Here is a 13,571-nt window from a genome sequence, read left to right as displayed (position 1 = left end):
ATTAGAGCTACAGCAGCAAAGGGCTAAAATCCTTAAGACTTGATTTTCTGTCCTTTTAATTAAAATATTTCTGCCAGCACTAAGATTTTCACAAGTGCTCACAGAAATTGCACATGAGCTAAAAACCTGCAGTCTCAGCTGGCTGGTGGCCCATGCAATCTCCATAAATTCAGTTAAGCCTTAAAAAAATTGAGTTACCGTGAAATTACCAATAGAGGTATAAATCATATTTCGTATGTCCTACTTCTTTCACTTCAGCATCCATGTTTCGTCCATGGCTATGTTGCTGATGTGATTTCATCAATTTACACGTACAGTTCCATGTGCTTGAAATTGCTGTGTCTTATAAACAATCTAACATTTTTATTTTTTTACATAGAATCAGTTATACCAAGCAGTGGAACATTTCATGTAAAGCTACCAAAGAAGCATAATGTGGAACTTGGCATCACCATAAGTTGTAAGTGAAAGTGCTTATTTTTAAGACCACATTTACAGGATAATCTACAGATAGGTAGATCCTATAGTTGCAGACTCACATTAGTTTTGATTTAAATTTCTTTTTCTTTTTCTCTAGAATGAGATGGTTAGCAGTGCTCTGTCTCTTAATGAAATTCTATCCCGTAACAGATTTATATTCCCTCTCTAGCTAGTTAAAGAAGCCAGAAGTTTGCCGAAAACTTGACTTATTCCTTCATGTGTAGCACATAGTTAAGTACCATTGAAGTTAATTTTTAAACAGAAGTCAGTGGCATTAGGTACATGCAAAAGCACTTCCATAACTAGGGAAGTTGCAAATAGTCTATCACTGTGCCACTCAAAATGTCTGAGTGGGGCTCTGAATTGAAGAATTCAAGAATTCAAGAGTTCTCCCAAGCAGAAGGATCTGCTTATATGGGGTTCATTTCTGTACCAGAGCTTGAAAATGCTTCCTCAGTCTGTATTTAAAAATAATTCTTTCCAATTACTTTTTACATGTTTCTGGTCTTAATTGCAAGGAGCTTTGGAATCGCACAGCTGGAATTGTCATGAAATGCAGAAGCAGGCGCTACACCGGGCAGACCTGTGTGTGCTGGGGTGGGTAATGAAACCACCTCTTCCTAATCCCAGCCTCCCTGCTGATAAATCTGCTCTTGAAGACTATGAGTGTCCACCAAAAACTAGCTGGCAGTCTTAAATGTGCAGATTGCACAGGAATACCCGCTTTCACTAAGGTTTTCAGATTGCTGAAGAAGATAAGAAGGACATGTACTTGTCTAAGGCCGGAATCTGGCCTTACTGGAATTAGCATTCCGTTATGCTTGTGGCCTTTCTTAGACTATTAAGCTTTTGGGGAATTTTTCCTATGTCTTGAGGGGAGGTTGTGCTTTGACTTAAATTCTCAAAGCTTTTACCAGCACAAAGAAATAAAATTAATCAAAAGTGCAGCAGGCACTCAGTGCTAAGAATTACATCCGAGGAACAAATGAGAGACACTGCAGACCTGTTTCCTTGTGTTACATACTTCAATGAGGAATTGTTGGACTCTGTAAAAAATGGTGCTTGAAGCAAAATCGTAGGTCTAGATATATTTGTGCAAATGAAAGTACTGGAAAATGAGAAAACCTGGGGAGAGGCTGTGGTATTTGAACAGTATTCGTAGCATCGGTAATGGTCTGTGGGATTATGGTAGAAATATTGTCTTCCTAGTAATTTAGTTAATATTGTTTTTTGGAATTCAGACACCTCGTGCCTTTTTGTCTGGTGGGAATAAACTTTGAATAGAAAGCTAATGTGCTTGGTATGTAGTATTTAGCACTCTTTCAAACTCTGCATACCTTCCTGTCTTGCAACTTAATTTCCTTTGGTTACTGCCTTATGTTCAGAGGAATACCTATCTGGTGTTAGCTCTGCTCTTCTGAATATACTGCAGTATCTTTAATATGTAAATTGAATTACCTGTTATATATAATAATCCCACTTGTGAATAGTATTCAATACATAGGAACTGTGTCTAAGATTGTTTAACTCTTTATTTGTACTATTAATGGAAAGTTTGCAAATTTGCTTGGTAGAAGTCTTGAATTGCTTCTTTTCATGCTTGCTTGTCAGTACTTTGCTCTGTTCTATCTAATATAGTCCCTAAATGAGGCAGTGTGATTGGAAACATATGAGTGGTTTTATATTCATTTTGTCAAATTTTTATCAGGATATTTTATCCCATTAGCGTGCCTTTTTTTACTACTGATATTGTCAGAGAGCTATATGATTTCTTTTAAAAAACAAATGGAATACTAAGTTGTAACTGAGCAGAGTTGGTATGACCAGGCTTCAGGCAAAAATGGTGCAGGTTAATTCACTCTTGAGCTTGATCTGGATAGGTGATAAAGACTTGTTTCATCATCTCTCTTTTCAAGGTTGTGGAGTTAATAGTGAGTGAGAAAGTACTATCTCTATCAAAACATTGCAGAGAGCATCAGGTTTTTTTTTTCCATATTCCCAATTTTGTTTGGTATTTGGATGACAAAGTCAAGAGATGACCAAGACAGACACTTTTGGTCAGAAGGGAAGTGCGCACCTCACCTCAGGTTGGCATTTCAGCATATGCTAATTTTTACATCCAGGAGTTATTTAAGTCAGATGTTAAGAGGCAGAGATCCTCAAAGCAGAATTTATTTCTCTGTCTTTGTGTTGCTTTCCTTGGTAGTAAACACAAAGTTGGCTTGCATGGAATTACAGCCAGGTACTTGAAGACATATATATCCAAGATGGCACCAAACAGTAAAGGAAGTTAAGCTAATTCATGGTCTTTGGAAAATATGAAGTAGAATAGAGGAAGAGACTAAGTTTCCCTTAGTTTCAGATTTGTTAACTCACTCACCAAAACCAAAAAAAGCTTAGATAGCAAAAACCCCTAGGAAGTAAGGCAGAAGAAAGTCTCATGAGAATGGGTGTAAATCTGGGGCACTGAGTTTCCAGTAGTGAACGTTAGCTCTCTCTCAGTATAATGGCCTTGCCCAGTGCTGCCTTAACACACACGCTGAACTTTTATCATCCTTTGACCTTCCCTTATCCCTGCAATATCTGTCTAAGATTGACCCATCTTCCTGTTAATATCTGCTTACACTCAATACAAAGCCTACTGCATAGTTTGCAAAGATAAGTGACTATATATTTCATGATGCAGCTGCCACCATTTGCCACCCCCAGTTATCTGGCTGGAGCAATTTGAATGTCTCAGGTTTTAAAATTTGGTTGTTCAAATAAAGCGCGACGCAGCAGTGCACGTGTGTGTGCCACTACCTTTCCATAAGAGAACCATTCCATAGGAGGAGGATAGCTTTCTAGTAGATGTGTGGTGTTCAAGTCTGTTACAATTTATTTGCCAGCTGTATTGATTTTAGACCATGCAATGGAATATAGATTTTTTTTTAACATCAATTTTTATGACACTGGCTACTTAATCACAGACTAATATTTATTAAATACATTAAATGATATCCAAAAAAATTTACTTACTAATACAGTCTGGTAATTGTAGTTAACAGCTCTTTTTTTTCCTTCTTTTTTTCTTAAGTAAGATTCTGATATCCTTACTGTAATGAGCTGCAGCACCTTGCTTCATAAGTAATCTCTCTGAAGCTAATGGGACTACTCAAGGAATAAGAAGCTGTAAAGCTGGTAAGAATATCAGAATCTCACCCAAACTTTGATCAGTTTTTCTAAGACATTTTGACTAGCACCTCAGCTATACCCTACTTTACTGCTTTTGTATCTTATCAGAAAGAAACCTTGTAAATACCTGAAGATATTTAACATTGGCTATGGGAGTTGACTTTCTAAAACTTGTTTCTGTATATTCTGGGATTTCATTTAGCAAAATTCATTTTGCAGTGTTGCAAGGAACCATTTTCAAGACAGGGCCTGAAGACAGAACCAGCAAGTTTCTCAGCTGCTCCAGATAAACCACTGCTTAAAGAACAAAAGAACTACTTCAGTCTACTTTTGATAAGTTCTTCCCTCTATTTAATAAGCACACTATTTAAAAAAAAAAAAAAGTCCAGTAGCTGGCAAAAGGCATTGTGAGTCAGTAGACTGGCTTTGTGTAAAAAGTGTTTTTTCATCCATGAGCATTTTCCTCTGAAGTTTGTTCAGAGTTTGATCAAACTCCAAAACCTGAAGCTAGAGCCCCATGAGTGGGGTTTGGCTGCTAGGTGAGGTGTCCACCCCAAATCTGTTAAACAACTGACTGTGTTTCAGTCACATTGTTTTTTCGTTTGGGTTAGCAATGAAATAAGAAAGGCAGTTTGATTTTTTGTTTTCCTGATACAACAGCTGATCTACAAAACTGACAACATGTCACTGAACTTGCTTTCCTTTGGCGGGAGGATCTTTACTAGTAGGAGTAGGGTGGAGGCCTGGGACTGAGACTTACAATCACAGAATAATTTAAAGAGTAACTGAAGGGGTCTCTGGAGGTAATGTGGCCCAATTCCCTGCTCAAAGCAGGGCCAACTTAGATCAGGTTATTCGGGGCCTTTTTCAGTTGAGTTTTGAAAATCTCCAAGGACAGAGATTGCACAGCCTCTCTGGGCCCATGCTCTTCCTGCATCCAAGATCTATGTTATACTCATTTTTTGTACCAGCAAATGCTGGAGAAGTGTCTCCCATCTTCCTTCCCCCACTGTCCCCAATGTGATTCTATCACCTGGATCCATGTGGTGAAGCTCAGCTTTTTATGCCTATTTGTGGTCTTTGCAAGTGTAGGTTTGATGTTTGATAGGGCCTGTTTTTTTAATTGCTTTTTAAGAACAAAAATAACTCAGAAACTACACGTAAAAATGGAGAGTTAAGGCTGTACAATGTCACTTTAAACATCTTGCGTTAATTAATTAGGATATATTTTTGAATTGCACAGTCAAATAGTACTTTCTCACTGGGACTCTTGCTTCCCTGCTCTCTGGGGAGAGATAGAAGTGGGCTGTGTAGCAAAGAGGACTGTTGTCTCCAGTGTTCCTACTTCCTTTTGGGGATTGGATGGAGGCTGCATAATGATTGAGGTGGAGGACTGCAGAAAGCAAAAGGAAGTGATCTCGTAGTCCAGATAGTTTAATGCTACCCCAGAGAAATTAGTTTTATCCTTTTCCATGCAATAGAGTTATGCTGAGATGCTAGTCATTCCATGCAGGGGGGGAGATTTTCCACAGGTGGCTTGATTTTCTGGGGAAACATTGAGATCCTGGGGTCATGTTTGCAGAAATGCTGAGCATTTGCAGCTATAGCTGAAAATGCCAGTAGTTATACTTTGAACATAGAAGGTATTATTCATTACAAACTATTGTGAAAAATTAGGGCAAAAGTATCTCATTGCTCACCCAAAATTGTCATAATTTGACCTAGATGCTCCCATGTTTCATTTCCTTATCTGTAAAATAAGAATAATAGTACTGAGTCTTCTTGCAGGGGACAGAGCCTGTTCACTAATGTTTGGGAAGCAATTTTAGGCTACAGTGATGTGCAGTACAAAAGCTCGGGAGCAAATTAATGATTTTATCTCTGCAGCAGAACTTGAGTAGTTGCAGTAAGTATGTCATGGACTTTGAACAGCAAGAATAAAACAAAGCGTGGACTATCTGCTTATTAAGGGCTTGTCAACATGGGGGGAGTTTATGTCACACCAAGCTTTGTTTGCTGCCTAGGAAAAGGCTTTTGTTCACCAGACACAATTAATAGCACAGAGTAACCGGCCAAAAACTGCAGGTTGACACTTACTCAGTTTGAAACTGTAGAAAGTTCATGTGTGATATCTTATCCTTTGCAACCACATGGACTCTATGGATGTCTTATTTTGGTCTGTGCATTTTGGTCCTTGATCCTTCTCTGTTCTAACAGCTTTATTGCATTGTTCCCGTACTCAGTTTGTTTGCACTTGCGCTTTTGGAACAATAAAAGATTGTTTTCTTTAGTTCTGTTAATTTTTATGAAAGCAGCTTAATAAAAGAGACTTGAGTATCCAGATCTCCAAGCACAGGCATTGTACAGAAGGTAACACATAACAGCAGAAACTTAAGTGTAACCCAGAGGGTAAAAACACAGCACTTAATAGAAAGTTCATCAAAATGATACTTTAAAATTTTAAAAATGTACTAATTGGTGAAACAAACCTGAAGTTTTAGTAAATCATGAAACCGTCATAATTTAGATGTGTCCCATGTATGAAAGTATGAGAAACAAGCTGTGAAAATTGTACAGCTTGCAAAAAGTTATTTTCTATTCTCTAAGTTGCAACAGATGTGTTTTCTGAAAGCATGTTTTTCTGGACAAGGTTCTCAAGAGTTCTTGAAAGTCTTTGTACCTCTGTCTTCTGGGTTTTCAAGACATTGTGTTTGAAATACAGCTATTTAGTGGTAGTTAAACAGTTCCCTTGTACATTCAAAAGCTTTCTTGGCCAGAGCAGCCAAGATTAACCAGGGTCTGTTAGAATATTGTTGGAAATGTTGTTATTGTTAATGCGCCTTGTGGTTGCTGTAGGAGAAGATCTGTCATTTTCCACCAAACAGAAGAATGAGGAGCTCTAAAGTAACTGACATCAAGATGTTGTAGGTGATCCTACCCCAGCCTGAAAGCTTTTTGGTGATTGTCAGTGAGGCATTGGAGCCTAGTGGAGAAGGACTTTCTGTGTGTGGATGCAGAGGCCTTAGTAGGCACAGCATAGAAATGCCTCAGAGCAGCTGAAGAGTCCAACATGGGCAAAGCCTTTAGTACTTTCAGGAGAACTGAGACCTTACAGCACATAGCAACATTTTAATATCAGCGCACTCTTCTATAGCAACACTCCCAAGGGTCAGTCTGCGTTCACCACATTGACTACCTCCTGACCGCAGCAGCTGGAGGCAGTATAGTTCCCAATGGCAGAGAGCAGGCACTGCACCTCTCTCTAAAAACATATCTTTTGTCATCCTGAAGTTCTGCCCACTACTTGCCCTATCAGATCTGCAGTACGATCTTCTGTCAGCAAACACATGAAATTCCCCAAAATATTGTGCTAAATGAAGCTGCTCTAAGAAATGTTCTTCTGGAAGCAATCAGTCCTTATCATCTTCTCCCTGTGGTTTTCTGGGGTAGTTAACTGCTTCCCTTACAGCCAAAAGTCAAGCAAAATTGCATAGTAGCATTGTGAATGGCTTGCAGAGCTGACTCACAGAAACATGTCAAATACTTCTGCACAAGTCATTAAATAATTGCAATGACTGGCTTTGTAGAGCACAGTCTCCTTTTAACCGTGACGGACAAATAACAAATTGAAAATTATGTCAGATATCTCCTGAAAGAGCCGAGTTAGGTGTGCAGGGAGAGGACTGGCAGTTTTTAGTAATCTGATTGTTGCTGGCATTGCAGTGAGTCCAGCGTGTCTCTCCAGTGCAGATTAGGGGAAAGTCCACAGTACTTAAGGTTCTGCAGTGGTTTAGAGGAGCAAGTTCCTCATCAAAAGGACCACTAGTTTACTTCAGAGGAAGCAGTAAGTCATGCTGAAGCAAGCATGCGTGTGATGTGAGCTACATCTGTGCAGATGTGATAACTGCATATCAACCACAGTGCCTCAGTTATCCTTAAGATCTTGTTTGTTGTACAGTAGGTGTCTCCTTTCTCACCTAGGCAGCACTATCTTCATACCTCCATCTTAAGCACTGGAGACAGGTGGATGTAAAGGATGTGGCCTAGCCTACTCAGTAGAAATATTGCCAGAATAGCTCTGTTCGTCAGGGTAATAGTAAAAGATGTTTTATGTTTGACAGAAATATTCTGCCAAAAGTTCCATATCAGTAGATGTACTGAAAGATTCTATTAACAAAAGCCTCCCTGTATGTGTTGTCGCTACACAGCATATTCTTATATATCACTGTAGCTGTACCGTGATAGCTTTGTATGGTTCAATCCTGGCCTAACCCAGAGCACAAACATGTCAGGTTTGTCGCAGCCCGAAGGGAGTCATTGAGGACGACCTCCCTCCCCTTGGGACCAAACGACCAAGTTCATGATGCCCTTGGACTGAATTAAGGTGAAACGACACCAGCCAACCAGTTTTAAGATTTATTAACACAAAGATAAGGCATGTGGTCAAATAGGATAACCAACTAGCTAGACAAGTCCTGTGCCACACATTTCCTACTGATTCAACAAAGGAGAGGGGAAAAGAGAGGAGAGGGAGAGAGAAAGAGAGAGAGAGAGAGAGAGAAAAGATATCACCACCCGTGGATCCAGCGTCGTCCCGTTGGTCCTCTTCCTTTGGGAGTCTCAGCGGTGGGGGGGGGGGCTCCCGTCTGGTGGTAGGTGGGTCCTCTTCACATGGCTCGAGTTGGGTACCTCTGAAGAGGGACCCCAAACAAAGAAATCCCTGGACAATTATACCTTCCAGTCTAAGCTCTCCACCCCTCACATGGTAGTTTGGACCAATAGTAATTTTCTGGGTCTGGGATCTCCTGCTCCTTATTGGATCTCATCGTCGTTCCTAGGCAGGCTGTTTTCTGCTGCAGTTTCTTCCACGGGTGTGTCTCCCAAGGTGTCCTCTCCAGTTGTCTCTCAAGGTCCTGACAAAGAGTTGGTAACTCCAGCAATTAGCACTGTTTCAGATGCAAATTGCTGGTAACTCCCTTATCGTTCCCGCCTGCACCAGCTCTGGGGCCCTTTTCTCACCGAACTAGGGAGCGTGGCCCAAGGCTCCAGCAAATTCAGCCACTCATGTCAAGCAAGTCTTACAGAAGTTGCGCTAAAAACGGACAATAATTTACGGTCCAGATCCCAAAGTCTCTGCCCGATTGTGGTCTCGTTCAGTGCAGGCTTGGTGTGTGCCGGGTGGTTGCAGGGAGACCATCTCGGGGGTCGCAGCAGCCCAGTCCTGTTTCTGCCAGGGACAGATGGCTTGCTTGGGGTTATGGCCTGCCTGCACTCCATGCACCAAGAAATGTTTAAGGCAAAAAGATTCATTCATTGGTCCGCCACAAGGTTGAATTCATTTTGCACCAGTCACCTTAATTCTAGCTCTCTTCCTCTGACTCTAAATCTATCCAACTCTATTCTTAATTTCTGATTTTTCAGAAGTAGAGTTTAAAATCTTACTGCTTTTGTTTGTTTTTATTTATGTATGTTTAATGTAGGGGGGAAGAAATACAATACAGATATATAATGTGTATGAAATATTGATTTACATACATAATTAGCCCGTGTGAATATATAAAAATAAAAACAGATACCTGTGTGTATTCTTTATTGCAGCTCCATCCAGTAGAAAACCAGGGGACCCTCTGGTTATATCCGATATCAAGAAAGGAAGCGTTGCTCACAGGTGAGATATTCAAGCTCCCAGTAGAATTGCGTTTCCATCATATAGCCAGTCAGACTCAGCTCAAACAGAGGGAGCTTGCAGGAGACTTTTATTTTGTGCACACTAGTTACTAGTGAAATGGCCACTGAATTAAGAAACAATTAATTAGAAAAATCTGTCTTAAGTTCCATGCTACTATTCATATCTTCTAAAAAAACTTGCTTTAATGTTACCAGTATTTAATGTAAGCCTGTTTGTTTGTTCACAGAACTGGGACACTAGAACTGGGTGATAAGTTGCTTGCAATAGATAACATTCGACTTGACAATTGCTCAATGGAAGATGCTGTCCAGATCCTTCAGCACTGTGAGGACCTTGTAAAGCTAAAGATCCGCAAAGATGAAGATAATTCTGGTATTAGCAATGAGCCTATTACAAATTAAGTGTTTTTTCAAGTTTTTTAGAATATAGAGTTATTCTTTTGCATTTAGACTTTAGAGAAATGGTTTTATTAAACATTACTGATTTTTGCTAATGCTAATTAAAAAAGTCAAAGTAAAAAAATGTTAAGAGTTTATTAATTTTTAAATTACCTCAGTGGCTGTCTTGCCTGCAAGAACAGTGCTGCAAAAGGAGGTCTTCTTTTTTCTGGAAAGGCAGTTTCCATTCAGATGTGGCCATATCAGGTTGATCTTTCTCTTGAAAGCATATTGAAATTTTCTGTGCTTTTAAGATTGGAATCATGGATAGCAAAGCATGGTCTGTAGGCCTCAGTTCTCCAGCAGAGTGGTGAAGTGCATGCTTAGTCCCTAATCATGTAAACTTGACTTCAGTATGACTGTTCACATGCTTAAAGGTAAGTAGTACTTTACATGCTGTGCTGGATGGCTGATGGGCGAGCAGCATATGATCAGCCTAGTGGATGTATTGAAACTGCCCTCATTTTGCACACTTACAGCTATTAGTATTCCTGCTTCTTCCCAATTACGGATTCCATAGAAGCAAAATTTTACCTGGAGATAATAAAGCAAGTTCTGTTGTCCATTCTAGTGACAAAGGAAGTGAGATAATTATAACTGCCATTATTACTGCTATTTATATTATGATATTACATAAAGGCAGGAGTTGCAGATTCGCTTGTCTTAAGCTCTACGCAATCTCACAGCAAAAAGGCACTGCCTGTTGCACCTTATTATTTAAAAAGATTAATCAAGTATAACTGTTGAAATCGTGGTTAGAATTGCACTACAATACTTTTAATTGAGACAAATCTTTTCTACTTCTGAAAGCAAACAGAAAATATTTCCTCGGTATAATCAATACAAGGCAAAGGTGGACGTATTTAGCACCTTGTGAAAGTTGGCTTTCAGAAATAAGTTTTGATCCAGCAAGGTGAATGGTTATTGTGGGCGTGGATATTGTGGTTAGGCCCCAGCAGGTGATGAGCTGGTATTTGCTAAGTATAATTGGGGCATCTTGGACAAAGACTGGCCTCACAGGCCTCGGGCTGTACATCCAAAGGACACCTGACTGACAGCTGCTTTATAAAACTGAGCAAAACACGTGTCTTACAAATAATATTAATTAATTAATTAATTAATTAATTATATTTGCCAGTTATGAATGCCTGACTGATTTTTCTCACAAAAGTTTCTTTAACTTAACAGCACAAATCATTAATAAATTCCACAAGAAAAGCCTGATGCTAATAGATGAGTAGATGTGGAGCACTCCAAAACAATTTCTAAATTACAGAATGAGATTAAGATTTTAACTTCTTTAACCTCTCATGACATCCTTTTTTGAAGAGGGCAGGGCAGGGAGGTGGGGTTTCTGCCTCCCTAGGTTCTCATTCCCTCTCTGTCTTTCAAACTCTTTCTTTTGATATTTATTTTCATGTATTTTTAGCTTCTTCTAGCTGTTCCTTCAGCCTTCTTTTTTTCCTTCCTCTGCTCTCTCTCCTATTCCTCCTTGTGCCAGACAGTTGTATATAGCTCAAAGCTGTGTTCCTTATAGCCAAACCTGCAAGCACAGTCAGTAGCAGAGCAATACATGTCAAGTGCTCTCTCAGGCTTTGCACTTTAGTCTGTATTGATGGCATATTACTCTGAAAGGCAAGAGACCAGTAGACAGAACAGAGGCATTGCAGCACAGAGGATCTACTTTTATTAAATGTAGTTTCCAAGAATTACCCACAATTCCATTACTATGAGAAAAGAAAAAAGGAAAATCTCACAAAACATGAGACCCTAAAACATGTGATAATTCGATTACATGCCTTCCGCAGATGGAAATAATGTTTTCAGCAGAAAGTACTGTTCTCCTTTTTTCTCCTGATGGCTTCCCATTCTGAGGCTAATTTTATCTCCTGGTTAACCTAATGGCTGCCACCCTTTTAAAAATACCAGAGTTCTTAGCTTTCATGGCAAAACTGCCTTTCATTGCGAATTCAGGCCACATATGTTCTTGAATAGCAAGCCTTCCTGCTGCCTGGCGAAACACTGAAGATAATAATGTAGCAATTTGACATTTGTTGCATTCTATCATTAATTTTGCTAACTAGAAACACATAATGTGCCAGTTTCCTTTTCAGTCATTCACTGAGATCTATAAACTTTCAACTTTAATGTGGCAGGGCTGCTGCATGATTAATATCTTCTTACTCACTTACCATTGTTAATGGAGAAACATCAGTATTGTGTCGACACTTAGCAAAGACCAGCTATTGCATTTTCAATTAGTTTGGCAGTTTACTTTACATTGTTCTGTTGAAGTGCTGCATTAGTGTTGAAGTGCATTAGTGTGAATGCCACAACTATCTATGTAAATATTATCAGTTAGATGTTGAAGGATTTATTGTTGATCCATAATTGGTCTAACAAGCAGCCAAGAACTGCCACTCTTTCTGCTGTACAGTGGCAGCTTCCTTGCTGGCCCACTGTATGCTCATCAGTGGCTCCAGCAGGGTCTGGGACATTTTTTGGAAACAGTGTGGCAGATAAAGCATAGTCTGTGTGAACTGTGTCAAGGGCCAAGACAGTGTTGACGATGTCCCGAGTAGGAATCCGAGATCAGCACGAGGTGTGAAAGACCTAGTGTCCCTTGCTGCATGAGTACAGCTAATTCTTCTTCTCGCCTTTCATTTTAAATGTATATGATTTCCTTTATGTGGATAGCAAGTAGGAAATAGGAGAGAGCAGAGGTACGAGGAAGCTATAAACTTCAGTTCTCTGTAGATTGGAAAGAGAGAAAATAGCTTAAAAGATAGTAATGTCTCCCCATCCCTGCTAAAGTACCATGTTCAACATTAGAAGAAAGCAATTCTTTAAACCTTTGCTGGTGATGCAGGTTTCTTTTTTCCTTTTAAAATTATACTACTTGAGCAAAATTGGGAACATTTGGATTTCCTGACTTGTCTCAGGTTAGTGCTAGCAGCATTTGCTAAATAGTCATCCTAGGTATTTTCTGCACTTGTTGAGCCATTCAAAATGTCATTACCCAAAGATCTAGGAAAAGTTGCCTGTCAGCCCAGACACCCTGGCTGAATACCAATACCATAAGATGGGCAATGGAGCATTTGTTATTTTGATCTGAGGAGAAATCTGACATTTAAAACTTTAAAATACCCCCTCACAACTGAAAGATGTTACAGTTGGTTGCTCTCCTGCTGTGATACTTCTGGATAATATGTAAAGAGCATGCACTGTATTAATACAGCAGCCTTTCTTTTTGCTGCAACACCTGCTAAGGTATTGTTTAAGGAAAAATAAATTGCATTTAACTTAGCCATTCATGCAATTCTTCTCCATTTCTGGTGGTAGTTTGGTGAGACCAAGATTTCAAAATAATGCAAATGGAATCAAAACTAATGCAGTTATTGTTTAGCTTAGTTGATAAACACAGAATTCAGAAGCTATTTTTGATTACCTCTGTAATGAAAACTCAAAACTTGTCCATCAGAAACATGGGATATATTCCAGGTTTTCTCAGTAAAACAGCTGTTCATCATATGATGACTTCTGACTTTTCCCACTGTTGTTCTAAGTAAGTTTGCTTTTGAAACTTTCAAATTCTCCTTGGTTTTAAATGCCCTCCATTTAGGTTGAGGAACAGAAAAATAGTTGTATTTATACAATAGTGGTAACATGTCTCTTGTCTAATAAATTATCCTGAAGTTACATTTTAATAGCAAGTAACTATCAAGATTTTGAACAGAGTAAAATTCAGTCCTACTAGAATGAGGGGAGTTTTGCTGTTGATTTCAATATAA

At 39.3% G+C, this 13,571-nt stretch overlaps 1 protein-coding gene across 14 annotated transcripts in view; it reads left to right on the top strand.

The window, feature by feature from the left end:
- GRIP1 (glutamate receptor interacting protein 1) overlaps positions 1 to 13,571 on the top strand; it is a 342,714-nt gene that overhangs the window by 304,679 nt on the left and 24,464 nt on the right. For 12 of the 14 annotated variants that reach the window (XM_064508773.1, XM_064508755.1, XM_064508763.1 and 9 more), the window contains 3 exons: positions 380 to 460; positions 9,253 to 9,322; positions 9,570 to 9,715. In XM_064508773.1, the coding sequence (XP_064364843.1) occupies positions 380 to 460; positions 9,253 to 9,322; positions 9,570 to 9,715 (297 nt within the window). The remainder of the gene's footprint in view (positions 1 to 379; positions 461 to 9,252; positions 9,323 to 9,569; positions 9,716 to 13,571) is intronic. The other 2 variants (XM_026092399.2, XM_064508780.1) reach the window with 1 other exon arrangement.

This window comes from Dromaius novaehollandiae, chromosome 1 (genome assembly GCF_036370855.1).
Source record: "Dromaius novaehollandiae isolate bDroNov1 chromosome 1, bDroNov1.hap1, whole genome shotgun sequence".
Classification (NCBI taxonomy): domain Eukaryota; kingdom Metazoa; phylum Chordata; class Aves; order Casuariiformes; family Dromaiidae; genus Dromaius; species Dromaius novaehollandiae.
Note: the sequence above shows the minus strand (reverse complement) of the source record. Positions and strands in the feature narration are given on the sequence as shown.